The 19,360-nt window shown below is 42.8% G+C and overlaps 2 protein-coding genes across 2 annotated transcripts in view; one reads left to right on the top strand and one right to left on the bottom strand.

Moving 5' to 3' along the window:
* The window catches only part of TMEM266 (transmembrane protein 266), a 124,671-nt gene extending 107,236 nt beyond the window's left edge, over positions 1 to 17,435 (bottom strand). Inside the window, exon 1 of the mRNA XM_060617944.2 lies at positions 17,321 to 17,435. The gene's annotated coding sequence lies outside the window, so the exon portion shown is untranslated. The remainder of the gene's footprint in view (positions 1 to 17,320) is intronic.
* The window catches only part of LOC132668848 (uncharacterized), a 90,622-nt gene continuing 88,442 nt past the window's right edge, over positions 17,181 to 19,360 (top strand). Inside the window, exon 1 of the mRNA XM_060617947.2 lies at positions 17,181 to 17,676. Within this exon, the coding sequence (XP_060473930.1) occupies positions 17,181 to 17,676 (496 nt within the window). The remainder of the gene's footprint in view (positions 17,677 to 19,360) is intronic.

Below are 19,360 nucleotides of genomic sequence, written 5' to 3'. Positions count from 1 at the left end.
GTAGCTCTTAAAAGAGAAACCTATCCCATGGAAAGCTACAAAGCGGTGAAGGCTCTGGGCCAGGAGACAGGTGGCCCACACCAGCAGAGAACAGCAGGTGATGTGGCAACTAGCCCCATCTGTAGAGAACAGTACTGCTGGAGTGGTCTCAATTAGATGAAGACAGGAGAGCCCAATGGGCAGGTAGTTGTTCCCAGTTTGGAATGGTGCCCTGGGAGATCTTAACAGGGGACATCACTGTGTATCACTGCTGCCACCAGATAGGGTGGACTCTTGATCATTATCAAGTTTCTTTATGATAAGAGTTCTTACAGTTACAAATTGGGGCCTACTTAATCTGTTGCTATAGTTGACTTATATTTGTTTAGCATAACCTAAGACTCATTCAAGCCTTGGCATCTTTTCCAACTTTAGGAGCTGCCTGTAGCAGGTTGAATAGTGTCCCTTCACCCCCAGCCCCCAACAAATTCATGTCTACTCAGAACCTCAGGACATGACTTTATTTAGAAATAGTTTATAATTAGTTAAAATGAGGTCATATTAGATTAGGGTGAGTCTTAAGTCCAATGATAAGTATCATAAGATACAGAAGAGGAGACGGCTATGTGAAGATAAAGGTAGAGACTGGGGGTGCCTGAGTGGCTCAGTTGGTTAAGTGTCAGACTTCAGCTCAGGTCATGATCTCACAGTTCGGGAGTTTGAGTCCCATGTCGAACTCTGTGCTAACAGCTCACAGCCTAGAGCCTGCTTTGGATTCTGTGTCTCCCTCTCTCTCAGCCCCTTCCCTGCTCACACTCTGTCTCTCTCTCTCTCAAAAATAAACATTAAAAAAATTTAAAAAAAAAAAAAAAAGGTAGAGACTGGAGTGATGTGGCCATAAGCCAAGGAAGGCCTGGGGCTACCAGAAGAGGCAAGGAAGGATTCTCCCTTAGAGCCTTTGGTGGGGGGAGTGTGGCCCTGCCAACACCTGGATCTTGGACTTCTGGCCTCCAGAACCCTGAGGAAATGAATTTCTGTTCTTTTAAGCCACCTATTTTGTGGTGCTGTTACACCAGCCTTAGGAAACTAACACAGGAGCCGAGGTCATTCTTCCTAAAGGGACATGTTGAGGGGCTCCCCAGCCCCTAGCAGCCCCTTAGAGTAATCTAAGATTGTAATCTAGATTGCTTAGAGCAATGTAGAAAAATGTCTTCCAGATTTCAAATTGAGGGAGAAGTGTGATGTCTACTGAGGTAGCACAGAGGGCTCAATAACAGTATGATAGTCTCCGGAAGACCCAAAGGCTGTACATCAAAAGGTCTTATTGTATGGTTTTAGCTGGCAAATGTACTGTGTCAGGATGTGGCCTCTAGTTTTGTCAATCTCAAGGTTGAGTCAACCTTTAGCATGATTAGCTAAATCTTGCTGATCAGATTTGCAAGAAATAAAAATTAGGTTGCAAATATATTCATCTGTACATGTGTGAGAAAAAGAGAAAGCTTCTCTTGCACTATCCGAAATGCTCATGTGCATGACCAGGAGCCCAGAGTCAGCATACCTGGAAGCTGATCAGTGACTGTAAGCTGCATAAAATCAAAGCACGGAGGCAGAGTACCACCCAGCAAGCAAAGACAAGGGGACTCTATCCAGGCCGTGAAGAAGCCAGTGGCCCTCTATGTACCACAACAATGTATTTGTCTCCAGCACACAAAATTTAGGCCTGATAGTCTATGGCATTCACTACAAGTTTCTAGGTCTCTGGCTTCTTTTTATGTTCTGGGGCCAACTGCCCCACTTCTACCCACATAGCTTTTCTCTAAATAAGGTGTTAAATAATTAATTTTAAACTTGCCAAATTGTACTTATGTTCTGAACTTGCCTCCCTAAGACCACAAACCATGTCATCTTAACTAATGTACCAGGCTCTTCTAAATTCACATTTACAATTTGTTCATTCCTCTAATAACTAATACCACCTGTATGAATTTCCTATGGCTACTACAACAAATTACCACAAAGTTGGTGGCTTAAAAGAACAGAAATTTATTCTCATGGTTCTGGAGGCAAAAGGTCCAAAATCAGTGCTAGCAGAGCTGTGCTTCTCTCTGGGGGAGAATCTGTTCCTTCCTTCTTCCAGCTTTGGTCACTCCAGGTGTTCCTTGGCTTGAGGCCACATCACTCTAATCTGTCTCCGTGGTCCCACTGCCATGTCCTCCTCTTCTCTGTGTCTCATCTCTCTCTGCCTCTCTCTTATGAGGACACTTGTGATAATATTTTTCAACCAACAATAATCCAGAATTATCTCCTCATTTCAAAGTCCTTCACTTAGCCACATCTTCAAAGACCCTTTTTCCAAGTAAGGTAACATTCATAGATTCCAGGGATTTGATGTGGATACCTTTTAGCATTTTAGGGCCTACTACACTACCATTTGTGGATTGTGAAGACTGGGACCTATCTGTCTTGATTTACCTTCAGTGTCTCATACACAAATGGATTGAATAAAGTAAAGCAATTTTATCTCCAAATTCTTTTTTTTTTTTAAGTTTATTTACTCTGAGGCAGGGAGGGGGGAAAGAGAAGGGAGAGGGAGAGGAAGGGAAAGGGAGGGAGGGAGGGAGGGAGGGGGAGGAGAGAGAGAGAGAGAGAGAGAGAGAGAGAGAGAGAGAGAGAGAATCCCAACCAGGTTCCACACTGCCAATGAGAGCCAGATGAGGGGCTCCAACCCACAAACTGTGAGATCATGACCTGAGCCAAAATCAAGAGTTGGAGCTCAACTGATTGAGCTACCCAGGTGCCCTTATCCAAATTCTAAGGCAACTCACTACCACTAAATCCTATCAACATCCCTCTAAAAGGTAATCTAGAACCTTTATACTCAAAGGTTTCTCAAGACAAGTCAACATGATTGGGTTTCATGTGTACGTGACTCAATGTGAATTATTTCTGACAATGAATCCATCTCTTTAGGTCAATCTGTCAGTACAAATGTAATCACAATCAGCATCAACTTTGACTATGATATCAGATATCTTACATTATTATCTTTTTCCCTACCTGTTCAAATCCTTTCTACCTTTCAAGGCCCAGCTAATGCCCCACCTTCCTAGGAACCTTCTATGACATTTTCTTACCCTCCACACCTCAAGATCCTATCTTCCTTTGAGTTTTTTCTGCCCTGCCTTGAGGAATCATTTCTTCCTGGGTCTTGGTAAACTCTTCCTGAGTGGAATTTTCTTTCTCAAATAAGACTCAATGCATATAATATATTGTTGGACTTTTGTTAAATAATTGTTGGTTAGTGAATGTAAAGGGAACTATTGATTGTTAGAGTACAGATTAGAGTCCACAACAAATGGACTAACTGCTCTCTATTTGGAGCCAGAAAAAAACAAAAAAACAAAAAAACAAACACCTATTTGCTTGGAGGGTCCAAGAGAAGACAGAATATTTGTTTTGGGTCAATTAACTTAGAAACTTAGGTGACTGTCTCTTGGAGGATGTATTTAACATTCAGCTAGAAGGGAAAGTTCTCTTACATAACTGGTAACTGGTAAGATAGTCAGGAAATGAGAAAAGTGATTTTCTAGCAAGAAGACTTTGGTGGGAACCACCATCTTCCAGTAATTTGCCAAAATGACCAACACAAAGGAAGGAGAGGAGAGGCACCTGCTATATGTTCTGTAGGCCTTTTAGAACACAAGGATGTCCCTTGTGGACACCAAGGGAACGGGCTGTGTTCAAAAAGGCACACACCACAAATGTTACTGTGGCAAAACTGGAAGAGTCTACAGTGTTAACCAGCATGCTGTTGGCATTATTGTAAACAAACAAGTTAAGGCCAAGATTCTTGCCAAGAGAAATAATGTACGACTTCAGCATATTAAGCACTCTAAGAGCCAAGATAGATTCTTGAGGCATGTGGAAGAATGATCAGAAAAAGAAAGAAACCAAACAAAGTTATTTGGGTTCAACTGAAGTGCCAGTATGCTCCAACCAGAGAAACACACTTTGTGAGAACCAGTGGAAAGGAAGCTGAGCAGCTGGAACCCATTCTCTGTGAATTCATGGCAGAAGTGTAAAAAAAAAAAAAAAAAAAAAAAAAAAGACTTCAGACCTTAAAAAAAGAAAAAAAGAAGACCCTGGTGACTGGACTCACATCTTAACTACCAGCCATGATCTTCATGTTGCTAAATACAACCCTCAACCTCTCAGCCACCTTAGACACAAATAGACACAACTGATCACTCATTCCTCCTTCTTGAAATACTTTGTTCTCTGGTCTTTCAGGAGACCATACCATCTGGTTTGTCTCTCTCCTCACTGGATGTTTTTTTTCTCAGTTTTCATTCTGGGTCCTCATCATCGTCATCCTCCTCCTCTAAATGTTGACATACTCCAGGGTTCTTTACTCAGATCTTTTACCTTATCCATCTATCCTCTCTGCCAGGGCCTAGGTGAGCTCACTCAATCTCATGGCTTAAAATGTCATCCGCATGTGCTGTCTTCAAAATTTTTATCTCCAGCCCCATCGTTTCCCCTGAAATCCAGATTTGCATATCCAGGTGCCCGCTTAACACCTTCAGTTAGACATCTATTAAATGTAAAACTTAACACTGAAACACAACTCTTCATTTCCCCCACCTAAAATCTACTCCTTCTCCGTCTGTAACCTCAAAAAATGGCAACTTCATCCTTTCAGCTGCTCAGGCCCTAAACTCTGAAGTCCACCTTGAACCCTCTCTTTCTCTCCTACCCCACACCCAATCCATCAGCAAATCCTACCAGTTCTAGCTTCAAAATACATCCACAATCCAACCACTTGTCCCTGTTCCACTGAGAGCACACTGGAGAGCCACCATCATCTCTCACCTGGGATACCCAAATAGCCTCCTCATTGCTCTCCCTTTTCTTCTCCTACCCCTGCAGTCTACACCCATACAGCAGCCAAGTGTACCTTCTAAGACAAATTAAATCATGTCAGTCCTCTGCCCTCAACTATCCAAAGTTGTTCCATCAAATTTTAAATAGAATCCAAATTCTCACCATGGAATACAAGGCCCTACAAACTCCCTTTCCAGTTTTATTTCCTACTCCATTATCACAGCACTCTCCTTACACAGGCTTCAGCAGGTTATTAAACTGCACACATAATACCTTAAAATATAAAATATAGTATAAACAGGAAATTTGTGACATCAATAACATAAATTGTGTGTGTGGAGCTGTAATGGAGTAGAGTTTTTTTGTTTAATGGGTATTAAGTTTCAGTTTTGTGAGATGACAAGAGTTCTGGACATGGGCAGTATTGATGATAGCATAACAATGTGAATGTATTTAAGATCATTTAACTGTGCACTTCAAGACAGTTAAAATGGTAAATTTTGTTATGTGTGTTTTAAAAATGAAAAAATTTAAAAATCATGCATATTATGTCTCAAAGGAGAGGCACAAAAGGTGAATAATAACTATAGTAGGATGATAAATGATTTTTTTCTTATTGCTAAAAATGTTTCCAGTTTATGTATTGCTTATGTGTAACTTTTATGTATTAGTTCTATAATAAAAATACATAAAAAGCTGCATATAAAACTTACATCTAAAACTTACGCAACTTACACAAACACAGAAATAGACTCATATAGAGAGCAAACTGGTGGTTGCCAGAGGGGTGTGATGGTGGGAGAATAGGCAAAATAGATGAAGGAGGAAAAAAAATCCCATTATATTTAGTATAGTATTTAATTACATAAAAATCTGGAAATAAACCATATGTGTCACTAGCTACAGACCCCAAACCCCCCACTGAGTAACATCAATTTTAATGGACACATTTCCACAGGAACTGGACAGGAGGTCTTTAATCTAAATATAGGAGTGCTCAGATTTTCAAATGCAGACTGTGGATGCTATCTGACATAGGCCAATCATGCTATAGATGAAGGAGCTGTTGCAAAAACTCTGAACATCCCCATACTTTGTCATTTGATAATGTGGTGTCTTTTGACAGACCAAGCTACAGAGCTGCCTACAGTGTATAATTAAGGGTTTCGGATGTACTCCTGCCAAATGCCGTTCATCTATGCTTGACTCTTCCAACAACTATAACCGAAGTATAATTTATAAAGCAAGATCACCGTGTGAATTATTTTGTCCTGCTGTTTTAAGGTACTGCACAGATCAGAGTAATTATTCTGGAATCCCTAAACCACAAAGCCTAATTCCATCATTTTATGGGAAAGGATGTCCAGACTCAGAAGAGGGAAGTGACTTGTCCAGAGTTACATTTTTAGTGTATGGAATGAATGGTGTATGAGCTGGACTCCAGAAATTCTGATGCCATAATCTGATGCTTCTCTTCAAAATGTAGAATGTTACCTTTGGAAAAGGAGAGTAACAAATAACAGTCTCAATGTGGTTACAGCTAGAAAAGGCTTTATTTCTAACTTTTGCCTGTAGGCTCCATAGCTTTCTGGTTATATTTTAAGAACTACCTAATTTCAGCAAGTAAGACTAATTTTCAGGTGTTAAAAAAAATTTTTTTTCTGAGGCAGATAGATTCTTGATAACCTGGTAAAATCTGAGTTGATCATGATACATTTGTAAAATATTTTGTTTAGAACCTTCAACTGTCTTTTTCGTAACATCTAACCACGTCTAACCAATCCTACAACAATCCTGAGATAAACAGTGCAAGTATAAGAACCCTGATGCTTACAGAAGAGATGAACCACAGGTTCTAGGGATAATGAGTAAAAGCCAATATGACTTGAGGTGGTATGAAAAGGGAAATGTACAATGGACTAGAAGTCAGGAAACCTAGGTTCTATGTTCTAGTTCTGCCACTAACCAGTAACTTGAGCTTTGGCAAGTCATTTGCCTTTCTGGGTCCAATTTCCTCATCTGTACAATGAGGATGCAGAATGTGTTAGCCAGGCCTGTAATAAACAAATACGTACACTGAATGGCTTAAACAACAGATACTTATTTTCTTACAGTTCTGGAAGGTAGAAATCCAAGATTGGGGTCCCAGCATGGTCAGGTTCTGGTGAGAACCCTCCTCCTGGTTTGCAGATGGCCACCTTATCACTGAGTTCTCAGATGGTGAAGAGAGTGAAAGAGAAATCTTTCTCTTTCCTTTAAGTTTATTTATTTTTCTTAGTCATTTCTATACCCAATGTGGGGCTCGAACTCAAGACCCTGAGATCAAGAGTCACATGCTCTTCCAACTGAGCCAGCCAGGAACCCCTCTCTTCCTCTTCTTAGAAAGCCATAGTACTATTGGATTAGGGACCCCTCCTTATGACCTCATGTAACCTTAAGTACCTCCTAAAGACCCTATCTCCAGTCATGTTGGGGGTTAGGGCTTCAACATACGCATTTCGGGGTGGGGGACACAATTCAGTCCATAATTATCTTTGGAGTTCCTTAAGCACAAGTCTAGAACACAGAAGATGTTCACAGTTGTCTGTGGAATGAGAAATTCTACCTTGCCTCCTTGATTTGAGAAATTGCATGAGGTGTATTTCTAGACTATTGGTTAGTGATCATCTTGAAGGTCTTCTATGTATGTCTTCCCTTAAAAATTTTTTTTAAGTTTCTTTATATATTGAGAGAGAGAGAGAGAGAGAGGAAAGAGAGAGAGAGAGAGAGAGAGAGAGAGAGAGAGAGAGAGAGGATCCCCAGCCTAATTCAGGGTTCGATCTCACAAACTGAGATCAGAACCTGAGCCAAAATCAAGAGTCAGATGTTTAACTGACAAAGCTACCCAGGTGCCCCTATGTTTTCTCTTTTTAAAGGTAATTACAAGCCAAAGGTGATCTTGGGCCAAAGCAGGTCTCTCCCAAGGTTGAAGCCTTAATGCTCTTCAGAAAGTAGTAAGTACATCTAACTGTTTAGCCCTTGGGTGTAACATGCAACTTGTGCTGCTGCATTTAGAAAAAACCATAATGGTGTCAACTGGAGGTGGGTTATATGGGCCTTCTTTTTTTTTTTTTTTTTAATGTTTATTTATTTGAGAGAGAGAGAGAGAGAGAGAGACAGAGTGCAAGCAGGGGAGGGGCAGAGAGAGAGGGAGACACAGAATCTGAAGCTGGCTCCAGGCTCTGAGCTGTCAGCACAGAGCCTGATGCGGGGCTCCAACTCACAAACTGTGAGATCATGACCTGAGCCGAAGTCGGCGAAGTCAGACGCTTAACTGACTGAGTCAAGCAGGCACCCCAAGTGGAGGTGGGTTCTAAATCAGAAGTCTACAGCTAAATTTTCTAACAACCATGAAGATTACTGAACAATTGTGGTCCTTCACCAAAGCACAAAGTACTTTGTTATTCCTAAGTCACCCCTGAAGCACCTGAACATGTTTAGAGCAGCTTTGGGATCAAAAACAGCCTCTTGGGGGCTCCTAGTGGGTTAAGCATCCTTACTCTTGACTTCCACTCAGGTCACGGTCTCAGGGTTGTGAGAGCCCGCTGGGCATGAAGACTGCTTAAGATTCTTTCCCTCCCCCTCTCCTTCTGTCCCTTTCCTGCTTGCACGTGCAAGCTCACTCTCTCAGAAAGAAAGAAAGAAAGAAAGAAAGAAAGAAAGAAAGAAAGAAAGAAAGAAAGAAAGAATCAGCTTCTGGTAGGGAGAACCAGCTTACCTCAGGTCAAATATGATTCCCTCCAATGGTGATCAACTCAAGAGTTCTCCAGTCATTATTTTTTGTTTAATATACTTATTGTCAAAAGTATAAAAGTATTTGGGGCACTTAAATACATTTTCAACAAAAATACCCCAAGGATGATTAGGATATTGCATTCGAGTTGTTGTATTCAGACCCAAGATCTTTTAGGAGTGTGACAGTCTGAATTTCTGTAATTACTTTATTGGTTTACTTCTTATTTATGATATAAGCCATAACTGCTTATACAGACAGTCCCCCAATTGTAATGGTTCAACCTATGATTTTTTGATTTCATGATGGCACAAAAGCAGTATACATTTAGTAGAAATTGTACTTCAAATTTTGAATTTGGATCTTTTCCCATGCTAGTGATATGCAGTACAGTATTTCCCCTGATGCTGGACAGCAGTAGCAAGAGGCAGCTACCTCCCAGTCAGCCACAGGCTGTCAGGGTAAACAACCGATACATTTACAACCATTCTGTTTTTCACTTTCAGTAGAGTATTCAATAAATTCAGCAGAGTATTCAGTATTCAATATTCAACACTTTATTATAGAATATGTTTTGCATTAGATGATCTTATGCTAATGTAAGTGTTCTAAGCATGTTTAAGGTAGGTTAGGCTAAGCTATGATGTCAGGTGTACTGGGTGTATTAAATGCATTTTCCATTTAACAATATTTTCAACTTATGATGGGGTTATGAACCAAAGATCTGTAGACACTAAATTTTCTCTATGTTAGTGATTTCAAACCCAAATTTACCTTTCAAGCCTATTACAATCTTCATCTTCACTTGATCCAAACTGTCCGAGTTCTGATATTTTGTGAATTGGGAAGACACTGAGTTTTCTGGATTGATCCTATAGAGCAGTGGATCTCAAATGGGGATGATTTTTACCCTAGGGGACATTTGGCAATGTTCGGAGACATTTTTGATTATCATAACCGAGGAGGGGGCTGGTAGTACAACTGGCAGTAATGCTTATTTTGCTTGGGAGGGATGGCATGGGGAAAGAAAAAAGTCCCAAACACTTTATAAAAAAAAAAGAAAAAAGCTTCAAAGGTTGGTAGAATTTCAAATTCCTTTTAAAAATAAGCTACTCCCGGGGCACCTGGGTGGCTCAGTCGGTTAAGCGTCTGATTTCCACTCAGGTCATGATCTCACTACTCATGAGTTCGAGCCCCACATCGGGCTCTGTGCTAATAGCTTGGAGCCTGGAGCCTGCTTCAGATTCTGTGTCTCCTTCTCTCTCTGCCCCTTCCCCACTCACGCTCTGTCTCTCTCTGTCTCTCAAAAATAAATAAATGTAAAAAAAAAATAAAAAATAAGTTACTCCCTGTGCTCCCATTATTTTAGTGATTTCTATATATCCCTCATCATTCCAAAAAGGTTCTGAAGTGGTTAATTCTTCCTATGGTATTGACTCAGTTTTCCCATATAAAGCTTACATGGGCTGTAGGACTGATCAATACAAATTTCAGTTTAGAAAGAAAAATGGTTTTGGAAGGACCAAGAAAAACCATCATGTTTTGGCAGTTAGAAGATAGGAGTTAATTCCTACTATGCACATAGTGCTAAATGCTGAGAAGGGTATTTTTAAAAAGTATAAATCACAGCTGGTGTCCTTAAGTGATTTATAATTTGCCTGAAAGAGATAGGCTCAGTGCCCAAGGGAGGACATCTTCCATTACACACGGCCTGTGCTAAGGGCCTCCAGGTGGGCACAGCCCTTCTGGCTCTCCTTCCTCTGGCCAGGGAAGCAGGGGCAGAGCAGAAAGGGGTGAAGGTGGTCCTCAAGTGGGGACAGCATGGATAAAGTCTTAGAAGTGGGCACATATTGGGAAAGGCCGGGGGCAGTAACTAAACTTAATTTACCTGCAGATACAAGGGAGTTTCTGAAGGTATCCAAATAAGAAGTTACAATGATCAAAGTTGGCAGTTACCAAGTGCTTTACTCTTTACCAGGCACATTCATTTAATCCTCTTCCTGACAGCCCTAATGACCTAGCTACTCTTCTTCCCATTTTATGGATAAAGAAACTGAGGATGCGGGGGGCAGCACAGCTTAAATAACTCACTAAAGTCACACAGTTAACAAGTGCTAGAGCCAGGGTCCAAACGCTGGCCAGAGCCTATACTCGTAACCACTTCTCCAGACTGCCTCTTGCTAGACAGGAATGATGAGAGCAGAGCAAAGACCAGATGCCTTAGGAGGGTGCTGCCAACAGAACACTTCAAGGAGTAGAAGAAGTCAACAGGGTCAGATGTTGCTGAGCCATCAGGAACGAAATCTGAGAATCGGCCATCGGATTTGTGATTAGGCAATCACGGGTGACCTTTAAGAGTTCCGTTTCAGTAGAGGGGTAGGAACAGGGGTTCCTTGTAGGACATCAAGGGAGGAGTGATAGCAGATAGAGCCCCCAGGGAAGAAACTGACAGTGAAAGGACATGGAGAGACAGGAGAGAAATGTCCAAGCTTTTCTTTTGAGATGATGTCCCCAAACAATAGAACACTTTATTTCAGGGACTATAGTATATTTCACCCTGTTCTTTTGTCTTGGAAGGGCAAAACTAACAAAGTTGAGTAGTCATGGTTAAAGGAGAATTAGCAAGTGTCACAGAAATTGTTCATTAAAAACACTGCATCAAACTGAGGTACAATACAACGATTTAACTGTTTGAAGGGACACCATTATGGGTGAAAGGTTACTTGACTTTATATACTGCATTGGCTGGACACAATGGCAGTTTCGTAACTAAGGTAGGAGACCGTGAGGGAATCACAGATGAAAGAACTCTTTTCAGATCTGTTTTGAGCCAAAAGAGAGCAGCGAAAATGAATGTGTATGTTCTGGCTTTAGACTGAAATCCAAAGAACAGCTGCCTGATCCCAGTCTGGACTTCCAAAACCCTGGCCTGCAAAGAGCAGAATACTTATTAAAATTCTTTGTTTTAATGAGCTGTGGGAACATGCATTATCAGCCCCTGTCCTAGCTACAGAGTAGTTTTTATGGAAGTCTGGGCTCGGGCCCAAGAATCTCCTTTCGAAATAAACCCACATGGCATTCGGTAGAAGGTCCTCAGACCCTTTGAAAACCAGTTACAAATCACTGAAACCCACAGATTATCCAAAAACTTCCATTTTTGGCAAAGATCTTAACTCATCCCCTTTCTCCTTCCTTCGTGTTCTAATTTCATCTATCAACTCTCTCCTTCGTCCCTGCCTTCCCTCATACCCATGCACCTCTTCCATCTCCAAATCCTAAACCAGAATTACTAAGATGTAGTGAGAACTCTGAGAGTTATTTTAGCACACCAGAATGTATGCTTCCAGAAGTCTCTATGAAGCACACACACTCTTCCTCAGGTAAGCTCACATACATCTACAGAGCATTTTCCAGGGGCAAGGAAACCAGTGGTGTCTCATTTCCAGGGGCAAGGAAACCAGTGGTGTCTCAATCCTTTCTGTTCTCCAAGACCCTCTTCTGCTTCTCTTGCCTCCATTTACCTTCACCATTTCATGACTGTCCTCGGGAGAATCCCACAATCCCTTACGCTCCTCTTGAGTTATCCAACCCAGACCCAACCCCCACCCTCATTTTTCTTCACTCCTCCTCCCTTCTCATCTACATGCTTTCCTCTGTGGCCAATCTGATCGCAAAGTTCCAAATGTCTCCTTGCTGTGGCTGACTCCTAAGTCTCTCTCCTGGTCCAAGACCTCTACACCAACCCCCCTGTACTTCCTGCTACCTTGTCACACATCCAACCCTCAGGCAACTTTCTTTCCATTTTCCTGAGTCTATCTGGGAGGTTCCTCTCTCCCAGACACCCACTTAAGAGTAAGATGAGATCTCTCCTGATTCTTCTCTGCTTCCCTTGCTGTTCCCCACTGCTCACTACATGGAAGTGTAAGGGCTAACAGAAACAAGAAGAGTGGAAGGCTGGAAAGATTCAAGGATGCCACAGTGACTTGTCAGTTCTTTTCCTTAACATCAGGGTTCGGGAAGTAAACAAAATAGATAAAATCCCTGTGTTCTAGAGCCTTCATGCCCGGGGTGGGGGTGGGGGAGATGGGCAATAAATAAAATAACCAATTTATATGGTAAATTAGGAGGGGCTATGAATGAAAACAAAGCAGGGAGGAGAGCTAAGAATGCTCATTGGAGAGTGCTTCATTTTATTTTTTTTTATGATTTTATTTTATTTTTGAGAGAGAGACAGAGTGTGAGCTGGGGAGTGGCAGAGAGACAGGGAGACAGAATCTGAAGCAGGCTCCAGGCTCTGAGCTGTTGTCAGTGCAGAGCCTGATGCAGGGCTTGAACTCACAGACTGTGAGATCATGACCTGAGCTGAAGTTGGAAGCCCAACCGACTGAGCCACCCAGGTGCCCCGAGTGCTTCATTTTAAAGGAGTAGTCAGATTTCAAGCAAAGCCAAACGGAGGTGAGGGAGTAAACCAATCAGGTATCTGTGGGAAGGACATTCCAGGACAGGGAACCACTAATGCTAAGGCTCTGAGGTAGGGGGAACAGCAAGGTCAGTGTGGATGGGCACAGGCAGAGTGCTATTCATTCTGTATTCTGAAAAAGCCCTGAGTTTGAGCCACAGTGATCTGGGCTTGAACTTAGCTTGGCTCCTTAAATCTCCTGTACCTTGGACTCCCCTGTCTCCACACCTATACACAGTTAACCACAAAGGATAACTGTAAAGGGTTAAAGGAGATACAGAATGTAAATCTATCATAGGACACAGATCATGCCCAGTTCCTACCTACCACACATTAGTCCCTTGCCTCTTCTCCTGGTTACAGGGTTCCTTTCATCTAGCTCTCATTGTGGTTGAGCAAACATGTCTAGAACTATGCCATTCAAGGGTCTCTAGGAGTACAAAAAAGAAAAAAAAAAACAAAACCCTGCAAACCAGTATGCATCTATGTATATAGTACGGTTGGCAAACAGTAATATTTTAGTATCCACATTCAAAAATCTAGAATTCACACCTAACTATTAATGCTGACTATTGCTGAGGAGTAAGATTACTAAAGATTCTAATCATTTATCTTCTATCTTCTATATTTATGTAATGCTTGACATTTTACAATGAATACATACTACATTTGCAAGCAGAAATCACAATATAGGCTAGTGTTGATGCAGAAGAAGTGATTTCCTGGCCCTCTCCTATTGAGTAGCCACCATTCCATCTTGCTTACCCAAGCAAGGATGCCTGGTGTGACCTAACTTTAGGAACTCTTACACCTTCTATGTGGGGAAACTGGGTACAAATAAGGCCAAAGGGAGCTAGAGGGTTCACAGATCAGACCTGAACTACAGGTCTTATGGTGGGTGAAGGTCTTATGGTGGGTCTTATGGTGGGTGTGCCTGGCCAGCAACTGTGAACTCTGGTCCAGTTTGGAAACGGAATGGATTAACTTATGGATTGTGAACCATTTTCTTAATAAAATTAAAACTCTTAAAATGGCTGCCACCAAGGGGAGAAAAAGAGACTGATGAAAATAAAGTATCTTAAAAATAAGCTGTGAACTTCTTTTATGACTCAAGATTGTTGACCCTGAAAAAAATATCATTTTAAAGAATACTAAATTAAGAATACTATAACAAAAAACACATTTCACAACTAAGTAGTTTACAAGGTCAAAGAAAGACAAATAAGCCAGTTTCCAGTGTCTTACTCAATGATACATTAAAATGTGCATTACAATCAGTCATTGCAATGCATGCTAGCCATAGCTTGGCAAAATTTTAGTTGTTCTCCTCACCTCCAAAAAACCCCAAAAAGACACTTGGTGAGAGGAAAAAATAATGCTTAAGCATCCATAGTTGACCATACGGTTTTTCCTAGTTTAACTTTTTTTTAATGTTATTTATTTTCGGGAGAGACAGAGAGACTGACCATGAGTGGGGGAGGGGCAGAGAGAGAGGGAGACATAGAATCTGAAGTGGGCTCCAGGCTGTGAGCTGTCAGCACAAAGCCCGACACAAGGCTCAAACTCACCAACTGGGAGATCATGATCTGAGCTGAAGTCGGATGCTCAACTGACTGAGCTACCTAGGTGCCCCTTGGATGCTTTTTAATTATGAGATTTCTTACTGAAGAAGATAGTGATGCTCTACATAGGAAAATCCATTTCCTCTCCAGAAATCAAACAACACCTCTCTTTACTTTCTGCTGCTTCCCCAGTAACACCAGGACTCATCTTGAGTTTATCTGAAGCATAGACTGGAAATCCCCAGGGAGGGAAGACTCCATCTCAGCATTTCCATAAGCACTAGGGAATGTGCTCTTCCACAACCGAATGTTTTCCATGAGGCAAAATGGCTACACAAACTGCTTTACTGTCAACACAACACAGTATAATGAAAAAAGTAAGAATACGGTGTTCTAAAACCAGTCATATTGTCCAAGGAAGAAAATTTACAAGATAGTCTTATATTTCCTACCTAGTATCAGTCACCAATTTGTGATTACAAACTTGTAACTTCCATGGGATATCATTTTCAAATAATCCCTTATATTTACCTATACCTTTTTCACGACCATCTTAAATATGTGACCTGAATATAAAAGTTTGTAGCCCCATAGAGTGCTTTTTCCATTAATGGAACTATAGCAATTTCTAAGTCTATGGAGAACTACTAGGAATGTGTAGCAAAATCCAATATTTGCATTATAATAATGCGCTTGCAAAAAAATGATTAAGTAGACATCCATAGCTGAATGCACAGATACTAAGATTTTCAAATGAATAACTGCTCTGCTCTCGCAGAGACTGGATTATGGTCCGTGACTGGAATGGATTCCTTCACCCCATTAAGACACTCACATACAAGTGTGATAGGTAATGTTGTTCTTATGACTAGCAGTGAGACCAGAAGCCAGTGTGCAGGGTGGCAAGACTGGAGTGGGATGCAATAATGAAAAACATGAGTGACTCATTCTATCTGATGCATATACATTTTACAGATTTAAATCTGAAGGGAAACAACTTTTTGAACTTAACTGCTTGTTTGAGAGAGTTAAATGGAAGCATGTTTAAGACACCATTTTTTATAGGCTCAGTGCCACCTCAAAAAATTCCACAGACCCATTCTGAAACAACAGTTTCTCTTACTGGAAAGCTGCAAAGACTGATGTGGAATCTATGAAATGGAAAATCGGATCCAAGTATGTATGCTCATGCATAAGCTTGATCTAAATGCAAATGCAGATACAGCAGCAGCACCAGGGTTAAAGGTTCCTTCCAATACCCCTCCACCCCCAGCAATTACATGCTTTTGAGTGTGCACCTTTATCGTGGCTCTGTGTGACCTTGGGCAAGTTAGCTAACCTTTCTTAGTCTTAGCTTCTTCATCTTCAACATGCAGATAATAGGTTTGTTTTAAGGACCAAATGAGATCGTGCACAAACAGCCTTTAGCTCAGTACCTGGCACATATGAGCATTTAAGAATGTGTCCTCATGATCAGATATGGCACACAGACTATATTTTACAAGCTATTAGTTCTACTGCCATATCCCAATGTCTTGTGATAACCATTTATATTCTACGCTTCTAGTTTTTACTATTCTTTTTACCACAGTGAAAACATATATCCCACTTTTCCGACTGATGCTTGAAGCAAGGTGACAAACTAAGAAATAGGTAACATACACACTAAAGAAATTTAGTCTTTAGGATATGATGTTATTAAGTATATGGAATATAAACAAATCATGTAATTTATAACATATGGAGCATCATATCAGAGGTTTTATTTTAAAAGAAACAAAAGCCAAGCAGTATTAAAGAAGATAGGAAGAACCAATATGGGCTTATCGCTAGGTATTAGTGACTGAAGCAAGGATTGGTGGGCTAAATTATGGAAGATTTCATGGGGTCTGACTTCCAACAGGTGGCAAGCTTTAGTCATCTTCAGATGCAAAACCTTAATGAGTTTGAGTATGCAAGTCTGGAGGGTTCTGTTCAAGGCCTCCTCTTGGCAACCAAGGGAAACAATTTTCGGGGTTTAAGCCTCCTTGGCAAGTTAGCAAGCAGGGAACTGTATGCCCTAGGTTGCACCTATCCCCTGAAGGGGATTCTGGCCTGACGGTGAAAACCCACCATCCTTTCCTGACAGCCCATCCTGCCGCTGTAGCGCCTCCAGACAAATGGGGGAAGCCCAGTAGGAAGTGGTCACGACCAACCAAGCCACAAATGCCCAGGGTGTGGGATTTCCACTTCAATACCACGCCTGAAAACCGAAAATAGGCGCCACTCATCCCATACTGCAATGGGATTCCCCCAGCAGCAATCCCCCCCCACCAACACACACCCCAGCTTGCATGTTTTATTAATAAATGCAAGATGGCACACGGAGGCAAAGAATGGGAGGTAAAACATCTGCAGCTGGACCCGAACCAGAGCAGTTTGCAAAAATAAATAAGGAGCATGTGACGAGAAGCAGATTCCCAGGCTGGCACTGAAGTCCTGGGTTGCCCCACGCACCCTCCTCTTGCTCCCCTGGCGAGCGGGGATGAAGGTCAGCGGTGAGATCCCAGCCCTCCCGGACACGCATCCTGCAAACCTCGACTGGCCCCTACCTCGGGCCCGGCCACAGGACCCGGACACCGAGGCGGGGAAGCCCCAGCCACGGCCGGCTTCGAGGACACATACCTGCTGCCTGGGCTCGGGATTCGCTTGGCTCTGCAGCGGTGCCGGCCGCAGCTCGCGCTCCCGGGGCTCCCCTGTCCGCCCCCCCGCCCCCTCGCGGCTCTGCCGCTCCCTGGGCTCCTCCGCCCACCGCGCTCGGGGGCGCGCGCGCGGTCTCGCTCCGGCGGCTTACCCGGGCCCGCGCCTGCGCCCTCGCCTCCCGCCGTCCGCGCGCGCGCCCCCGGCGGCTGCGGAGCGGCGGCGCGGCTGTCTAGGAAACAGCAGTCTCGGCGGGTCCGGCTGGCGGCTGCAGCCGGGCAGGGGGCGGGGGCTAGGCAGCCGCCAGGGCCCGAACGCAGCGCGCCGGCGTCGTGGCGTGGGTGAGGGGGTCGCGCGGCCGAGTCGGGGGGCGGGGTGGGGGCGCGTGTGCATGTGTGGAGGAGAGGAGGGGGTAGCGAAAGGAAGATCTGAGCTGGAGGCGGGCGGGGCGCCTCGGGGAAGCAACAAGTGCGCTGGCCGGCAGGGCCCCGCCTGGGGGATTTCGTACGATCAAGCTAAGAAACCTCCTTTGGCTTTGGTGCAGCGCTTTGCAGTTTCCCGAGCTCTTTGCCGGTTTTTCGTTACATCCGCACATGGCACTCGGCGAGGGAGCGAATGGCAGGCATTACCCTCTACGTTTTGAGGCCACCCAGGGGAAAACCACCTCTTTCTGGCCAAGGTCGTAACAGAATCAGAAACCCCTGACCCTCCATGTGCTGTCTTGGAATAAAAATACCTAGCAGAAGCCTCATTTGATAGTCTCAGCCCAGGACCCTTGTAGGGCAGTGTTTCTCAACCTTTTTTTCCCTATCCATTATCGTCCTCTTAAGACATTTAGACATTTTGCTCACGAATCGCCGCACCCCCACATGAAATTCAAATATGATTGATAAACTGTATAGTTATTTACGGTTAAGTGTAGCTGAATCTTATACATATAGTAAGATTTCACCCCTTGGAGATGATACTGACCTCATTGAGTTCTAGGACCATAGTTCCTTGGTTAGCAGGTGGGTAAGTGGAGTAGGTGAGGATTCTGGATGCAACCACAGTTTTTCTCTGTAGGTTAAAAGAGTCCTCGCATATATATGCACGAGTCTAATGTCTGCAGGTGCCGTGAGCAGTGGAACATGGTCTCTATGGCAGCTTCTGGGATTCATAGCTTTTATTTGTAGTCTGTATCAACTCATGCTAAAAATACAGCCATTTTCCTATGGGGTCCTGACATTTTTGTTAAGATACTTGAAAAGTTTGGAAATCTTCCTTTCTAGGACACTTCAGTGTAGCCTTTGGCTCTGCAGACAACCTTATTTTCTGGATCTCCTACCTCTTCTGAAGCAGATTTTGGTTTTGTTTAGGCCCATTTGGCCTCCCAGGAGTGTTTTTGTCATTCTTGCTTCCTCCTCCTCTTCTGCTTTCCTAGCTAAAAGATGAAAATTGTGGAGTTGAAAGAGTAAAAACCTAGGTCAAGCAATTGCCCCCGGGGGCTGCATCATGCTCTTCTCAGACTCAGGAATGTCTGGGTAGGGTGTGAGTATCTAATTTGGCAAGCTGGGAATAGGTAAAATTTCTTCTTCAGGCCACCCCTCATCTGTGTTTCTTACCCTAATGGTGCAATTTCAGAGGGAAAAAAAGCCTTGGAGGTGATATTTGTAGAAGCTACCTGGGTTGCCAGAGAATTTTTCTTCTACATTTCCAGAAGAAAGAAATGTGGACTGGAAGGGAGAAAGTGGGGATGTGTCAAGAAATCTTGGGAGGATGGATGAAATGGGGGTGAGGGGAGTATAGTTTTCTGACGGGGTGGAAGCATTTTAATTACACTCAAAAAAAGGTGTAAAAAAAAAAAAGCCTTAGCATAGTTGGCCAACATTGTTATCCACTCTAGTTTTCCCCCACTTAGTAGAACTTTAAAGATTTGATTAATACCGTTGAAAAGCACCCAGTTACAATGCTAGTTAAAAGAGTAGGACAAGTATTTTGAAATTTACAGACAAATTGGAACATCACTTTAGTTACCTGGAGTCT

Source organism: Panthera onca, chromosome B3 (genome assembly GCF_046562875.1).
Source record: "Panthera onca isolate mPanOnc1 chromosome B3, mPanOnc1 haplotype 2, whole genome shotgun sequence".
Taxonomy (NCBI): domain Eukaryota; kingdom Metazoa; phylum Chordata; class Mammalia; order Carnivora; family Felidae; genus Panthera; species Panthera onca.
Note: the sequence above shows the minus strand (reverse complement) of the source record. Positions and strands in the feature narration are given on the sequence as shown.